Genomic DNA, 16,386 nt, shown 5'->3' on the forward strand with positions numbered 1-16,386 from the left:
GCTAGGCTAGTTCTGGGGTGCAGGGTCCAGCCATGCAGCCGAGGAAGGCTGGAGACCCCCAGCTGTCCACGTCCATCGGGTCAGCCCGGGGCTCAGTTTACGTTCCTGGGTGTCAGGCCCCCGCTGTAAGTGTAGGTGGGGAGGACCCCAAGGCCATTTTGGGTGGGAAGACATCGGAGTTGGGGTGTTTCCGGCTCTGCCTCCCCATCCGTCTCACTGGCTCAGAGCTCAGGTGGAGGGGAGGAGGGGGAACCAAGGCAGCCCCCCAACAGCCAGCCAGAGGGCTCCCCAGAATCACCGAGGCCCAGAGGGTGGCCCTCGGTCTGGGCGTCACAACCCTGAGCCAGGAGCGCCGACACAGCGGCTGCTCATCTGCAGCCCCGAGGGCCACCCGGGTCCCCGGCTTGCGTCGGTAACCTACGCTGACCACCGGCCCGGGCCCCCGGGAGGAGCCCCCGGGCTCGCTGCTCGGCCCGGAGAGGATGGGCACCCTCCCCGGCCGGGGAGAACAGGGCGGCGGCCGGGCCGGGTGTCGGATCCGGGTCGGGCGAGTCCTCACCCAGGTTTTCCCGGAGAAGCCAGGTCAGCACCGAATCTCTGTAGGGAATGAAGTCTGTCTTCTTCTTCTTCTTGTTCTGCAGGAGAGGAGCGTCCAAGGTCAGCCCCGAGCCCACCGGAGGGGCAGGGAAGAGGGGCTCAAGCACAGGTGGGTCCCCGAAGTCCAGGCTGCCTGGGGCTCAGGGCGGGGCCCGCTCCCAAGGCCTCTCCAGCCCACCCCAAGCCCCAGTGCCTCCGCTCGGGCTGCATCGGGGACTTGCCAGCACGTTCCCTGGCCTCCCCCCTCCTCAGTCGCCACGGTGTGTCTGGGCCACACGGCCGGCCGAGCCCAGGCGGGCTGATGCCAGCGGCCAGGGCCAGTGCATCCGCACTCCGCGCCGTCAGAAGGACCAGCGCGAGCCCATCGGCCCACAGACGCCGCCAGCAGCTCTGCCGACTGAGGGGAAGAGACCCCTCGCCTGCGGGAAGCCCTGCGGGGCCCCCTCCCCGTGCACGCGCAGCCGCCTCCGCCTCCGCCAGGCCCGGGCCCGTCCCGCCTAAGCGGCTCCAAAGCCCCCAACAACCTGGTCCCCCTCCCCACCCCCTCCCCCCCTCAGGACGAGGCCCCCTCAAGCGCCACTAATCGTGGCAGACGGACTTCCCCACGTCCCTCGTTCGTGCACATTTTTGCTTCCGGAGCGTCCGCTCCGCAGCCGCAGCCGCAGCGGCCCCAGGGCCCCGCAGGGCGTCCTCAGGGTGCAGACGCGGCATCCCCAGCGGAGCCTGCAGGGCCCGCGAGTCACGGCCGCTCCCGGGACCGCCACTGGGGGGGTAGGAAATGCCGCGCGGCTCCCCCGCGAGAGAGCAGGTGTGGGAGCATCTGGCCACCAGGGCGCAGCTTCTTTCCCACTGCAAACTCGGTGGGTGAAGAGACTCTACTTCTACCGCGTGTTTTGATCACTTAACCCCTGAGGGTGAATTCCCTGCCACGTTTGTCACATTCTCGTTCCCACAGTAAACGCCCCACGGTCACCCGGTCACCCCACGAGGAGCCCAAGCGGCGCCTCTGACTCGGTGGCTCCCTCACACGTTCCGCCCTCCACTCCGCCTGCCCGGCCTCGAGTGCCTCAGCTCCAGGACCTTCGCCACCCTGACCCTCGGCCGTCCCGCCGGCCACCCCTCCTGCCAGCGGCTCCTCACACCGCAGGCGCATCCAGCTGCAGTCAGTCTCCCTGAGCCTGCGGCCACCCCATGGCCGCTTCCGCTAGATCACGGTCAGCTGCTTCCTAATGACGCTGGGGAGCAGGTCAGGCCCGGCCCTCTGGCCTCATCGCCCACGGGCCCCCGCGCTCCCGGCTCCCGGCGCTGCCCCCCAAACTGGTCTCGCTCTGTTCCTGCGAAGCCTCCATCACAGCTCCTCACGGTCCCTTCCTTGTTTCCTCACACGGTTCCCCACAGTTCCGCGCAGCTCCTCCCACTCCCTTGCCGAGCTCCTCTCACGGCTCATCACGCGGTTGCTCAGTTTCTCCTGTAACTTCGTGCACTTCCTCACACAGAGTGCCTGCGCAGAGCACCAGGCCTGCAGCACAGCCGTGCACACAACTCCTCCCAGGGCCTCGGCTCCCACACACAGTCCCCGCGCCCTTCACACACAGCCCCTCAGCCTTCACACGGCTCCTCAGAGTCCCTCCGTCTCCTCACAGTTACCCGTTCACTTCCCCCAACACGGTCCACACTTGCCCATAATTCGCCACACAGCCCATCTCACAGGTCCTTGTGCATCTGCCCCCGAAGCTTCTCACGGCTCCTCACACAGTGCCACCCGGCGTCGCGGTTTCCCGCACTCTCTCATCTCCTCACAGAGCTCCTCACAGCCCCTCCTGGGACCCCCGCCTCCGCACGTGCGCCCCCCCACGGCTCCTCACACACATCCGCACGTGTAGCTCCTCTCGGGCCCCCACGTGGCTCCCCTCGCGCCTCCTCGCGGCCCCTAACGCCCGACTGCCCCCCCCTGCTCCTCACGCACGTCCTCACGCACGTCCTCACGCACGTCCCACGCACGTCCTCACGCACGTCCTCACGCGGCTCCCCTCGCGCCTCCTCGCGGCCCCTGACGCCCGACTCCACCCCCCGCTCCTCACGCACGTCCTCACGCACGTCCTCACGCACGTCCTCACGCGGCTCCCCTCGCGCCTCCTCGCGGCCCCTGACGCCCGACTCCTCCCCCCGCTCCTCACGCACGTCCTCACGCACGTCCTCACGCACGTCCTCACGCGGCTCCCCTCGCGCCTCCTCGCGGCCCCTGACGCCCGACTCCACCCCCCGCTCCTCACGCAAACCAAGCTCCTCCCACCTGGGCACCTCACACCTCTCGGAGGGCTTTGCAATGGCAGGGTGAGTGCCCACCGGGTGCTCCTCAGCCCCCAGGCCCCCGCCCTGGAGCCACCGCTCCCATGACGCCCCCGGCCCCCAGCCGTGCTGACGAGAGGCCGGCCTCCTGCTCAGGGTCACCCTCACAGCCCAGTTCTGTCCTCTACGAGGCTCACCCCCGTTCGTTCATCATGACCTCATTTCCCGCCATCTCTCATCCACCCCCGCGGCGCTGCTCTCCCCGCACCCGCACCGGCCCAGCTCTGATCGGGGCTGGTGTGTCCCGCGGCTGCGCTGCTTCTCAGGCTCCCCCCACCACCCGCCCGAGAGGGCTGAGAGCCCCCAACTCCCCGAGAAGCGAGGAAAGAAGGTGCTTACCTTGTTGGGCCCAGAGTCCTGCAAAAGCAAAGGCAGAGTCTGAGGACGGAGCGCGCTGGGCCCAGGGGCGAAGGGGTGGGAGGAGCCCAAGCACAGCCCGAGCCCCCCTCGCCACACTGCCTCCCCTCCACCGCCCACCAGGCCCAGCCCCTCACCCCGAGGGTCCCGGCTCCCCCTGACAGACAGCCCGGGGGGCCACCCAAGGTCACTGCCCTGCCCGCAGCCCAAGGCCACCCCCAGGGCCCTGTGGGGAGGTGGCACATCCCCATTTCACAGGTGGGACAACTGAGACTCGGGAGAGTGACAGGGTCATGGCTCCATCTCCAACCCGGGGACCCCCCTCACCTCCAAGCCTCTGGGCTTTTCCGTGAACCTGGCCCCACAGCAGGGACCGGTGGCCGCTCCCGGCATCCCCCCAGCAGGGCAGGACGGAGGCGCCCGCTGTCCCCCCACCCCCGAGCCCACCTGTCGCAGCACTTGGAGCCCGCTCACCATCTCGGCCAGCGCGGAGATGACCTTGCCCAGGGTGGTCAGGGACTTGTTGATGTTGGCTCCCTCCTGCGTAGGGAAGATGAGGCCGGGCGTCAGGAGGCCTCAGGCCCCTCGCTCCGGCAGGACTGGGCCTGAGCCACTCGGCCCTGATGGAGGCCCAGCGCCCAGCCCTCCGCCGTTGACCCTCCCCGCTTCCCCGTCCCACAAGAGCAGGAGCAAAGGGGGCGCCCACCCAAGGCCGGCCCGCTCCCCCACCCCCAGGGTCTCGGTCCTTGCTCCCCGCCGCCCCCTGGCCCTGGAGCCGCTGGGCATCAGGCCCCGCCGGCAAGTCAGTGCGGACCCTGGTGGGGGGCGGCCCTACCTTGAGGCGCGTGCCCTTGGCCCCTGTGGAGTCGGCCCGCTCACTCCCGGCCAGATCCACCAGGCTGACTTTGCTCACCTGCGGGGACACGTGTGTCACATGCAGGAGCTGTGACGCTGCGTGGGCCCCCCCTCCCCGGGGCCGGAGCGCCCAGCCCTGTGGAGCACAGCGACCTCTGCTCCCAGCTCTCCCTGCTCTCCTCTGAGGAGGAGGCCACCTTCCCTGGGAGGCTGCACGGCCTGCCCCCAGCACCTGGCACCTGCTGTGCCCTGACTGCTGGCCGCTCTTCACCCGCATGTCACTGTCGTTATCACCCGTTCCACAGACCAGGCTCATCGTGTGGTGGGATTTGAACCTGGCTCCGGGAGCCCCTTCCCCCACTGCCCGCTGCCCCCAGAGCCGCCCGGGCACTGGGGAGGGGCCCCCTCCCCCGCACTCGCACAGCCCGGGCTGGGCAGCCACATGCACCCGGGGAAGCCCAGGATTGCGGGCAGGAGTCGCCTGGTGGGACCGCCAGCTGCCCTGAGCCCAAGGGGTGGGAGCAGCAGGCAGCCCGCAGCCAGGTCCAGCTCCATCACCCCCGCCCCCCCCAGGACCCCGGGAGGACGGCGCCAGGCCGGGGTGGCCCGGCATCATCAGGGACTGACCACCCCGAACTCCCCCCAGCCACTCTGCGGACCCCAGGGTGCTGCCCCCGGGAGCAGGGCCTGGCTGGCAGGGCGGCGATGGGGGGTGCCCAGTCAGAGAAATCGAGATGCCTAGGGTCAGAGCCACGGAGGGCGCCCGCCCTACTGCCCCTCCAGCGCCCACAGTCAGCGTGTCTGGATAAAGGCCCCAGGAGACGAGGCCCCTGCCTGGGTCCACTGACAAGGCCAAGGCTCATGGGAAAGGCATCTGGGGCGGGGGCAGTGGGCGGGGCCGCTCAGCACAACCTCTCCTTTGTGCTCACAGATGCCGGCGCCCACGGGGTGAGGGGCACCCCCAGCCTGCACCAGGGCCCACGGTCAGCTTGTGACGGGCACTCACAACCTGCGGCCTTCGACACCGCCCTCCAAGGGCCCCCGAGGCGTCTCCGGCCAGTGGGGCTGCCCTGGAGACGTCCCTCCTCGGCCCTACAGTCTCCACCATAACTGCCTGGCAGGAGGCTGTTCCAGGGTCCACGGCCCCTCCACTCAGTCCCTTCCACACCCACGTGGCACCAAACAGCGAGAGGAGGTGGCCTCGCAGGCCTGGCCGGCCCCTCACCGAGGCCCAAGCTGGGCAAGGAATGGTCCGTGCCCATGCCTCACGGGCCGGCATCCGGCTTGGCCTCCTCGCCCGCCTGACCGGCCCGACCCAGTCCCCGGCCCGGGGCCCCGCCCGCCAAGGCTGAACTCACTTTCTCTGTGGTGATGTTGGTCTCTGCATCGTGGCGCTTCTGCGTGAAGATGATGTTGAAGACGGCGTGGGAGCGGCTGCTGGTCTCGTTCATGTTCGTGGCCGCCACGGTCCTGGGGAACAGAAGCCACACGCGGTCACCCAGTGTCCCGTGGTCGGGCGTGAGGGCCGCTGGTGCTGCCGGCCCGCTCGACCAGGTCACTAGACGTCAGCTCCCCGGGCTCCCGGGGCCGCTCTGCCTGGCCTGGTGGTGACCGTGCCTCCTGTAGAGCTCGGGCGGGGCCCACACTGCCTGCCCACTGTGTCCGTTGTGGCTCCTTCGGCCCCCAACTCGAGCCTGGCACTCGGGGCCCCGTGACTGGGGATGCCCTGCTTCCAGGGGCTGAGCAGAGCCCCCTGGGCGGTGGCCTGCAGGCTGTGATGTGGAAAGGCCCCCAGAAGGGAAAGGGGGCTCTACTGTCCATCCACACCGCCGATCTGGGGAGGGCCAGCACGGCCTTGGGGGAGAAGGCCCGAGGCTGCCGAGCGGAGGCCAGTGGTTGGTCCCGATGTCGCCGCCGTGCAGAGCCCCCAGGGAGGCCCCCAGGCTGGGCTCGCTGCCCGACAGCTGCCTCCACAGAGGTGGAAGAGCCCCCGGGGACCCCTACTGAGTGCAGGGCAGGCCACTGGCCAGGGATCCTCACCCTCCCGGGAGTCCCTGCGTGGCAGAAGGCGGGGGACTGTTGCCATGACAACCGGAGCAGACCCTCCTAGGCTGGGAGGCCTGGGGCAGCGTGGTCACAGAGACCAATAGCTTGTGGCCGGCAGCACCTTGTGGCCGACCCTCCCCACACGCCTCCATCCAGAGGGCCATCTGCCCTCCAAACAGGCAGGGCTGGTCCTCACAGCCTGGCCCCACCCAGGGCAGCCACCGCCCCCCAGGGCGCACAGCCTGACCCCGCAGGAGGAGCAAACCCTGTGTAGGCGACAGTGTCCCCTTCCCAGGGGAGCTGGAGGCCCCCATGGGCTGGCATGTGCCCTGGATGTCCTCAGGCCCACAAGGCCCACACCTCCATGGGGGCCGCTGGACAGACCCCATGGGGATACCAACAGGTGCCCCAAGGACAGGTGGCCCTCGGAGAGACTCGGAGTTGCGCGGGTGGTAGGGGGAGGGCAGGGAGGGTGGGCGCGTCATCCCGCACACACCGGGCCTTGTTCCCTGAGTCCATGAGGTCCTGGATGTCATTGTAGGAGGTGACAGCCAGCTTGGACAGGTCCTCCACGTAGGGCCCCAGCAGCGGGTGCTCCCTCACGCGCAGGTTGCCCTTGTTTTTGGGGTTCAGGAGGTCACGGACACGCTCGCAGTAAATCTCCATGTAGCTGACCTGCGGGGCAGAGATGACATCGGGGACCTCTGAGGTGGGGGGAGCACACAGTGCGATCCAAGCCACCCGGTGCGGCCAGGCCCCCCGCACGGACATGTCAGTGAGGGTGTCAGCCCACCCCCTGCCTGGCCCTCCCCACACACAGCCATGCCGGGGGCTCACCCAACGCTGTCACACCGGGGCCACCCTGGCCATGGCTCAGCCCGGGCCACGCAGCTCGGAGCAGTTGCTCGATAGACACCGCAGAGCGGACACTGCCCCTCGCTCCTGTGCCTGGCGTGGGCTGGCATGTTTGCAACATGCACGCGTGAATGACAAGCTAAGGGCACAGACCAGCGGCGGGGACTGGCTTTAAATCAGTAAAGCCACGTTCCAAGGGACAGATGACGGAGAGCCCTACCTCCACGGAGTAGGACATGTTGTCATTGGTGGTGTCGTTGATTCGGGAGAAGAGGTCCTCACAGAGCTGCAGGGACAGAGCACACCACCAGACGTGAGGCTGGGCTGTCCCCAGAGCCTCACCCCTCGAGGCGCTGTGGCTCCTGCAACCCAGGCTGGACTCTGCTCTCCCGGGCCCCTCCCGCACCCTCCCACTCCACCTTAAAGGCACTGAGACGGCCTGTAGCCAAGGAGCCACTGTCTTCTGCTAACTCGGGGGTCCCCCCAGCTGATGTCTGATCCCCTCCTGCTCCTCACACCATCCTTGCCTGCATGAGGTGGAGGGTCTACCATGCTACAGACCACCCAGCATTCTCCTCTGCCCTGACCAGGTCAAGTACTGACCAGCTCAGGTTCAGAGACCCACCCAGTGGGCGTCCCCTTGTCCCGGGCCTCTCCCTGCCGGGACCACCAGCCCTCACAGCCCTCCCAGGGAAGGTCTGCCCCTACCAGCGGCTGTCCCAGTCTCCCTGTCTTATGGGTGTGGCCATGGTGGGCATTGCCCAGGCCTGGGGCCCTCCGCAGCTCCCCATCCGCGGATCTGGGTCTCCAGCCTCTTCACAGCCCGTCTGCCCCACGCTGCCCCTCCTGCCCTGACCTCCCGCCCCCCTTCATGCTTTACCTTCCCTCCTGGCCCTCTGCTCTCCCGGGTCTCAGCTTGTGCTCCCCCGCCTGTCCTGCCCTCACCAGGTCCCCCACCCCTGTCCCCGCCCCGCATGCCTGCGGGATGATGCCCTGCTGGTCCTTCTCCTGCTTGCCCATCATGGTGTAGGACTTGCCGGCCCCGGTCTGCCCGTAGGCAAAGATGCAGACGTTGTAGCCCTCGAAGGCATGCTGTAGCATCTCCTCGCCAATGTCGCGGTACACCTGCTTCTGTGAGGCGTAGTTCATGTCTTCCGGCTGCAGGACAAGGAGGGGGAGCAGCTGCAGGAGGCTGGGCCTGCCGTGCCGGGGTCTCGGCCCATGATGTTCACTGAGAGCCTGCATCGCACCCAGGGCCTCCGGGCGCCAGGGCCAGCACAGTGGGGAGGGACGCCTGCCCGGCCCATCCACTCACAGGAGACCCGGAGAGGGGAAATAATCCTGCCTGGGCGGCAGCTTCCAGAAGGAAGGGTGGGAGGAGCCAGCCAGTCTAGGGCCAGACAGAGTGGAAGGGCATTTTAGTAGTGGGAACAGCATGTGCAAAGGGTCAGAGGTGGGAGTACATGACATGGTGCTCAGTGTAGCAGCCGTGGGAGTGACGAGGTGGGGCTGGAGAGGCAGCAGGGCAGGGGCCCAAGGAGTCCATGGTCCGGGCTATCACCCCTGGACGCTGTCCTGAAGACAGTGGTCACTTTAGGCAGGCCCAGGGTTACCCTGACGACGTGAGAGGAGGAGCTGGATGGAGAAGGTGAAATGGGGAGCCCTGGGGCCGTCCCGGGACCAGGCACTCAGAGGTGTGACCCAAGGTGGGCCCTGGCCCTGGCCGTGGGGAAGGGGGCCTGGACACCTTCTAGGATTTAGGAGGCTGGGGGATGGGAGGACTGGTGTAGACCAGATGGGAGATGTGGAGGCACAAAGTCCGGGGGTCTCCCAGGCTCCTGGGGGAGGTGGAGGGCGTGCAGGGGTTGGCGGCAGGTGGGCAGCTTCAGCTTCGGTCACCGAGCTTGGGGTGTCTGGGGAACAGGAGATGCTGGCAGGCAAATGGTTGTACGGCTAGGACCCTGGGAAACTGCCCACAGTGGGCTGATGGCCCCTTGGTCCCTGCCGCAGCAGGGCACGGTGTGTGTCACGGCTCAAGGTGACCTTCCACACACAAGGTGACTTAGGAAAGCAGGCCCCTCCCCACAGGCCTCACACCTGTGCCCCCACCTCCCAATCGGCCCTGCAGAGGAGCAGGGTGGTCCCTCGCCCCATTGACTCAGAGAGGTCAAGGGATTAGCTGAGGGTCGCACAGCGAGCAGGGCTGAGCTGGCATCCACACGGCAGCAGCCCACCCATCTGGACCCCCAGCCCTGGGCTTACCGAGGTGTGTGACCAGTAGGAATAGTCGAAGCTGAAGCTCTTGGGCATCTCCTTGGGCTGTTTGGGGTTAACGATGGCTGCAGGGAGGGGACAGGCATGGTACTCAGAGCTGTGCTGCAGGGACAGGCTGACCCTGGATGTGCCCGCCCGAGAGGGACCCCAGGGCAGGGAGGTGGGGTCCTCAGAGGCCTTGGCCCCAACAAAGCCAGCCCCCCTGCCAATGGGCAGGGACAAGGGCCCTGTTTCCAGGCAGACGAGCCATCTCTGCCCGCTCCTCTGTCTGACCTCCCCCCGCCCCCCGCCAAGGCAGCCCAGAGCGGTCCCGTGGTGCAGGCACTGGGTCAGACCTCGAGCCCCTGGTCCATCCCACCTCTCGGGTCCACACCCTGCTCGCCCCCCCAGCCCAGGTCTGTCTTGTCTGCTCTGCATGCAAGCGCTAGGAGGCCCAGCACAGTCACAGCCGCGTCCCTGCTGCTTTGGGGCCCCATCACGCCCACGTGCTCATCCGTGTCTGGGGCGTGCTGGCTGTCCCCCCGCAGGGACACCACACATATTCCTCCTCCTGCCGGGGCACCTGCAGGTCCCATCCAGGTTGCTCTCAGGGGGCTGTGGGACTGTCCTCTGCTCAGGTCCTCCCACACCCTGTCCCCCTCCTCCAGCAGCTGCACCTGGGCTGGCGGGAGGCGATGCTCACGAAACGTCAGTTCATCGAAGGAGGAGCAATGCCGCCGGCACACCTCGCCGGGCCTGCCGAGTGCCCCGGGAGCCCCCCAGGCAGGGCTGAAGCACCTCATGTTTCCCAGGCCCTGGACAGGTCTCGGCTCCCCGAGGCCCGGGCTCAGCAGGCGGCGGGTATTCGGTGGCTGGGCAGAAGGGGCTGCGGCCCCCGCGCCCGCCAGGCTGCCCTCTGGGACACTTTCTGAACCCCGGATGTCTGTGTTGATAGAGGACCCCGAGGACCCCCGAGGGCCCACCTGGCCGGGGGTTTTCACCTCCACCAGGAACTTGGGCCGTCCTGGTGGGAGAGGGCTCCAGGCCACCGCCCCACCTCATCCCATCTGAGGACCACATTCCCCCCACCTACTTGGAGATGAAGGACTTGTCTGCCCACCCCTTGGATTGGCTTTCCTCAGCTGCAGTGGGCTGGGGACCTCGCCTCTCTGGACTCCAGGACCCCCCCACCCTTCCCCACCAGCGCGTGTCCAGGGTGACCTGTAACTCACACCAAGAGAACAAGCTCTGGCCCTGTTGCAGGTTGAATTATATCCCCTCAAAATTCACATTTTGAGTCCTAACCCCCAGAACCTCAGAATGTGACGTTATTTACATACTTGCAGATGTTAACTGGTAAGGATGAGGTTATCCTGGAGTCAGGTGGGCCCTAATCCAACATGACTGGTGTCTCATAAAAGGGGAAATTTGACACAGACACACACGTAGGGTGAAGGCCATGTGAAGGGGGAGGGGGAGACTGGGATGGTGCTTCTACAAGCCAGGGGATGCCAGGCATTGCCAGAAAACCACTAGAGGCTGGAGAGAGGCAGGGAATGGATTCTCCCTCTGGACCTCAGAAGGCACCAACCCAGTGACACCCTGATCGGGGACGTAACAGCCTCGGGAACTGCCATCCAAGCCGTCCCGTCCACGGTGCTCTGCTCCGGAGCCCTGGGACGCTGGGACTCCCACCGGCCTCGCCCCACTCGGCAGCTGCCCTGGGCCACGGCTTGGCGGGCAGGAGTTGACTGGCTCTGGGTCCCAGACCCCAGGCTTGAGGGGTTCTGGGAGATGACCCGGCACCCTCGGGAGGCCAGCAGGAGAGAGCAGGTGACTGACCATCACAGCCCTTTCTTTGGAGCCGAGAGGGGTCACGTCCATGCTGGCTCCAGGAGTGAGGCTGAGAGGAGACCTTGCCATCCCGGTTTCAACTCCTGCTGGGCCTGGGGATGCGGCCACCAGAACCCGAGCGCGGTAATGCCAGCGCCATGTAAACGACAATCACGGCGTCTCCTGAGCGCACGCAGCCTGGGCAGGGCCCCCGACGGCACCCACCAGTGCCCCACCTCCGTCCACCTCCTCCCCCCACCCCACCCAGCCGCTCCCGCTTGCGGGCTGTGACACCTGCCCCCGCCGCTGACCTTGCTCTGACCGGGTCCCGGTGCCGGGGCGTCTGCTGTATACCCTGTGTGGACCGGGAGCTCCCTGAGGACCCCCCCACCAGGGACGGGGCACGGATGTGCTCAAGGAACGCTGGGTGGGCAGGGGACAGCCGGCTGCGAGGGTCAGTGAATGCGGAGTGGGCCACGAGGAGAGCCCGCCGTGGGGAGCACCGGGCAGAGCTGCTCTGGCCCACGGGAACTGCTGTCACCTGTCCCCTCCCCCTCGGGTGGGGTCCCCTGGTGCGGCTCTGACTCCCGCCCTGGTCCTGACCCCCAGGTGTCCTGCGGGGGTCCTGTGGTGTCTCCGTCATCACAGATGGGGTTCTGCGCTCCAGAGGGGACGGCCCTCCCCAGGGTCCACCCCAGGCCTGCTCTCCACCGACGCCTCTGAGCCCTCACCAGGGCGGCCTGCCTGGACTAGGGCTGGACGGGCAGCCCCCTGTCAGCACTGAGGCGACTGGGTGGGGAGGGGCTTCCCGTGCAGCTCTCGGGTCGCTTCCTCCCATGGGTTTGAGGAGGGGGGCGGGACCGCGGGCTGTTGAGTGGGGGGCTCCGTGCCCTCCGCCCCTGCTGCAGGAGCACAGAGGGACAAAGGCGACAGCTGTGAGGGGCCAGCTTGCATGGGGGGCAGGCGCAGCAGGGAAGGCGCTAAGCAAGGGAAGCCGTGTTCTCAGGGTCTGAAGCCCCACAGCCGTGTGCCGCGCCCGCTCCTTCCGGGAGCCATGGCCCAACTCTGAGGAATTCCACGGCTCTGTGGTTAAACCCTGGGTAGCTTGCAACTGTCCGTGGGGAGAGCACTGACACCACGGAAACCGGCGAACAGGGGGGTGTGTGTGTGTGTGTGTGTGTGAGAGCGAGCGAGCGAGCGAGGGGCCTCGCTAAAACGGAGACCGAGACATCAGTGTCAGGAGTTTCGGGGACGTTCTCCCAGCATGGGGCACGCGCCAGTCCTCATGAACCGTCAGTGGGGGCTCTCGGACGATGGCACGGCTCCTCCCACTGAACTGACTTGGCTCCCACGCTCCACGCCCCCGGCAGGGCCCCCCACGCCCGTCACTGCCTGCCTGACTGCGATCGGTGGCCCTTGTCACCGGCCCATCTATTTCCATCTCCGTGTCCCCACTGGAACATCACCCCCAGGGCAGTGAGAGCCTCTGTCCTGCTCCCTGGGGCCCGATGCCAGGAGTGGAGCCTGGCGCGGGCTGGAGCTCAGTGATGTGCGAGACGTGGACGTGGAGGGACCCCCACCTTCTCCTCCCGTGTGGTGACGAGTGCTGACCTGACCCCACCAAGCCTCGTTTCCCCACCTGGGCCATGGGAGCGTCCTCAGCCCTGAGCGGCTCAGGCACCCCTAACCCTAACCCTAACCCTGCAAGTGGAGAGTCCGTTGCAACTCTCACGGGTGACCCCCGGGGAGAGGCAGCTCGAGGCAGGGAGCGCCAGGGGCATCTTGGCCTGGGGCCAGCCAGTGACGGCAGGCCCCCAGCACCCTCGGCCGAGGCTGCTGACCAGGACTCCGCTGGCCCCCAGGGCCCCTCCTTTGACACCACGTGTGTGGAGCCATTCCTCTAATAGAAAGGCCTGCATCGCGTCACCACCTCCTGGCAAAACCAAGCTCCCTTCTGTGGACTCCCAGGCCCAGTCTCACTGTATTTGGAGCCCAGAACATTCTAGAATAGTGATGGCAAATGGGGCCGACTTCTCGGATGGGTTAGGTGTTGAGACTGCACGGGGGCTGCTGGTCAGGAGGGTCCCGGTAGACCTTCCAGAACGGTGGTCCATTCCCTGAAAGCACACACCGGGCCAGCTTGCCAGGGTCCAGGAGGAAGGCTGGCGGCCCGGCCCTGAAGGCGTCACCCTGTGGCTTTGGGCGGGTCCCTCCCCTCCCCTCCCCTCCCCTCCCCTCCCCTCCAGGCGCTGTCCTGGGTTGAACAGTGTCCCCCGCAACCTCACACTGTGACCTTATTTGGAAATAGGGTCCCCGCTGTAGGGACAGAAGCACACATCACGTACAATTTGGTTGGCTCACAGAATTGCTAGATTCGCTGTGTTTCAGATGAAGAGTGTTGTTATCCAGGCCATGATTACAGGATAAGGATTTAAATTGACTTTTAAGTGTTTCTAATTTCTGTGTCCCAGTGGAGATTCCGGGTGGCACGTTCAGAGAACTGGGGTCTCCTGCTGTGCCCCTCGTTTTGAGATTCAAGGAGTATGTCACCACCCCCGCTGGCCGGGCTGGCCAGATCAGCTCCTACCCGGACAAAACGGCCATGAGCTGCTGCCCAAACCCAGCTCCTATGAGCATCTGCCTCAGGTCGGCTCTGGAGCCACCTGCCCTGCCCTAGCCCCTGTCCCAGGACCTCCAGGAATAAAGCTCACCCTGCCCTCTGACGCCACTCCTCAGGCAGGCTTCCCTGTGCTGAGGGCTGTCTCTCTCTCTGTGTCTGTCTCTCTCTGTCTCTCTTTGCCTCTGTCTCTGTCTTTCTCTCAGTCTCTGTCTTTCTGTCTCTGTCTCTCTCTCTGTCTCTGTCTCTCTTTCTCTCTCTCTATCTCTTTCTGTCTCTATCTCTCTCTCTCTACCTCTGTTTCTCTCTTTGTCTCTCTGTCTCTGTCTCTATCTCTGTCTCTCTATCTCTCTCTGTCTCTCTCTGTCTGTCTCTCTCTCTGTATCTCTGCTTCTATCTCTGTCTGTCTCTGTCTCTATCTCTCTCTCTCTCTGTCTGTCTCTCTGTCTCTCTGTCTCTGTCTCTCTCTGTCTCTGTCTCTATATCTCTCTCTATCTCTCTCTCTGTCTCCGTCTCTATCTCTCTGTCTCTGTCTCTCTGTCTCTGTCTCTATCTCTGTCTCTCTGTCTCTGTCTCTCTGTCTGTCTCTCTCTGTCTCTGTCTCTGTCTCTACATCTCTCTCTGTATCTCTGTCTCTCTCTCTGTCTCTCAATCTCTCTCTGTCTCTGTCTCTATCTCTGTCTGTCTCTCTGTCTCTGTCTCTGTCTCTATCTCTCTGTCTGTCTCTATCTCTGTCTCTGTCTCTCTCTCTGTCTCTCTCTGTCTCTCTCTCTGTCTCTATCTCTGTCTGTCTCTCTCTCTCTCTCTCTCTGTCTCTATCTCTGTCTCTGTCTCTCTCTGTCTCTCTGTCTGTCTCTGTCTGTCTCTGTCTCTCAGGCCCCAGGCGGGGCACAAGTCCCCCTGAGTGCAGCCCACCATCACCTCCAGCTGTTTTGCTTCCGTGACACTGGCCCCACCCTGTCCTGGGCCGCCCCCAAGTTCCAGGGGAGACACAGGGTCTGCCTCTGATCCTTTGTTCTTTCTGTCCACTCTACAGGCTCCCGTAGGGTTTGGTCACCTGTGAGCCCCTCAAGCCGAGACCCCCAGCTACTGTCTAAGGTGGCGACTGTGCCACTGGGGCCTGGCCCAGCATGGACGGCGATTCTCACAGCCATTCCTGATGTCCTGGGTCGCCCAACAGTGACGTGGCCAACCCTATCAGCTCTTCGTGCGGATGCCCCCTGCCCACCCAGGGTCACGTGCCCACCCGGGGTCACAGCCCCTGGCTTCCCACCTTAAGGCTTGAGTCACACCTCCTGAGCACTTTCTCCAGCATCGAGGGGGCCAGGCTGGAGATACAAGAAAGCCAGGACCTGGACGGACCCTCCGCCTGCGTTGGGCAGCAGCTGAACAAGACCCCCAGCCTCCTGGGGCGGACACCCCAGAGGTGCACTCTGTATTCAGAGGGTCCCAGCGAGCTGAGCCCCCGCTGCCCGTGGCAGCCACCTGCTCGCCGATGGCCCTTTGCGGCTTCTGCACCCCCGCAGTGCATCCAGGGACCACCTCCCACATAAGCCCTTGGCACCCAAATCCTCATCTCAGTTCTGCTTCCAGGGACCAAGCAGAGGCAGCACCATTCACAAGAGTCACTATGAGCCCCCAGATATGCCGAACAGACCCCCCATAGGCTCTGAGTGGGGCCTCCACAACCTGCTCCAGGGGCTCCTGCAGAGACCCCCAGCCACGCCCGAAGCCTCAGCCCCTCAACAGGCCTAGGGAGGCAGCCGCCATCAGCCCTGAGCGCCCTTCCCCTGGGGCAGCCCCTCCCTCCAACCTGGTAGATAACAGAAGGGGTGGCGTTACTCAGGTGCGGGCGAGGCCTAGCCTCCTCCTACACCCCGAGGTCTGCTCGGTGCGGCTCACACCACCGGAGCCTGCGGTGACGGCAGCAGCTCCAAGTGCAAACCTCCTGGCTGAGCCCCGCCAACCCCACAGCTGGGAGAGAGGACGGCGAAATCTTGCTCTAAGTCACCAAGCGTGGAGGTGGGCTCTTGACCAGCAGGGGACCCCAAACAAGCCCTCTAACCTACAGTGTTAGAAGCAAGGATGCCGGCTCCCTTTGTGGGTAAGGGTGGGTGGGGTTGGGGAGGGGGGCTTCCGGGTGCCGGCGTCGCTCTGTTCTCAGCAGCGGGGTGCTGCTGAGAACTCCTTGAGCTGCACACTGGGCTCTGTCCACTCTTCTGCAAACGTGTCCCAACTCAGGACAAAGTCTGTGGCACCAGAAAGAGCAAGGGGAGGCTCAGGGCTAAGTCCACTCTGCTGCTCCGGCAGCCAGGGCCTGTGCACTAGAGAGGCCCTGGAGGCCATGCCTGTCCTTCTGACCTTCTCGAAATTGCCATTTTGTCTCTTACTACTCCCTGTTCATCCTGTTGACCCCAGGCCTCCTACTTCTCAGAAAGGCTTGAGATGACTTACAATTAGAAACAAAACAAAAGAGCAGACAAAGTAAAAAGCAGCTGAAACAAGACAAGAAATCAGGAACCTTGTGCCCTGGGTTGAAAAGTGGCCCCCGCAAAAATTCCTGTCTACCCCGAACCTCAGAATGTAAGAAACAGGGTCTTTCTTTGAAGATGTAATCAGTTGTT

The 16,386-nt window shown here is 65.3% G+C and overlaps 1 protein-coding gene across 2 annotated transcripts in view; it reads right to left on the reverse strand.

Moving 5' to 3' along the window:
* The window catches only part of KIF1A (kinesin family member 1A), a 91,894-nt gene that overhangs the window by 52,842 nt on the left and 22,666 nt on the right, over positions 1-16,386 (reverse strand). For both annotated transcript variants that reach the window (XM_061189143.1, XM_061189134.1), the window contains exons 3-11: positions 9,322-9,398; positions 8,038-8,217; positions 7,280-7,345; positions 6,701-6,879; positions 5,517-5,628; positions 4,139-4,216; positions 3,778-3,843; positions 3,286-3,303; positions 560-635 (exon numbers count right to left, since the gene is read on the reverse strand). In XM_061189143.1, coding sequence (XP_061045126.1) covers positions 560-635; positions 3,286-3,303; positions 3,778-3,843; positions 4,139-4,216; positions 5,517-5,628; positions 6,701-6,879; positions 7,280-7,345; positions 8,038-8,217; positions 9,322-9,398 — 852 coding nt within the window. The remainder of the gene's footprint in view (positions 1-559; positions 636-3,285; positions 3,304-3,777; positions 3,844-4,138; positions 4,217-5,516; positions 5,629-6,700; positions 6,880-7,279; positions 7,346-8,037; positions 8,218-9,321; positions 9,399-16,386) is intronic.

This window comes from Eubalaena glacialis, chromosome 1 (assembly GCF_028564815.1).
Source record: "Eubalaena glacialis isolate mEubGla1 chromosome 1, mEubGla1.1.hap2.+ XY, whole genome shotgun sequence".
In the NCBI taxonomy this organism is placed as follows: Eukaryota; Metazoa; Chordata; class Mammalia; order Artiodactyla; family Balaenidae; genus Eubalaena; species Eubalaena glacialis.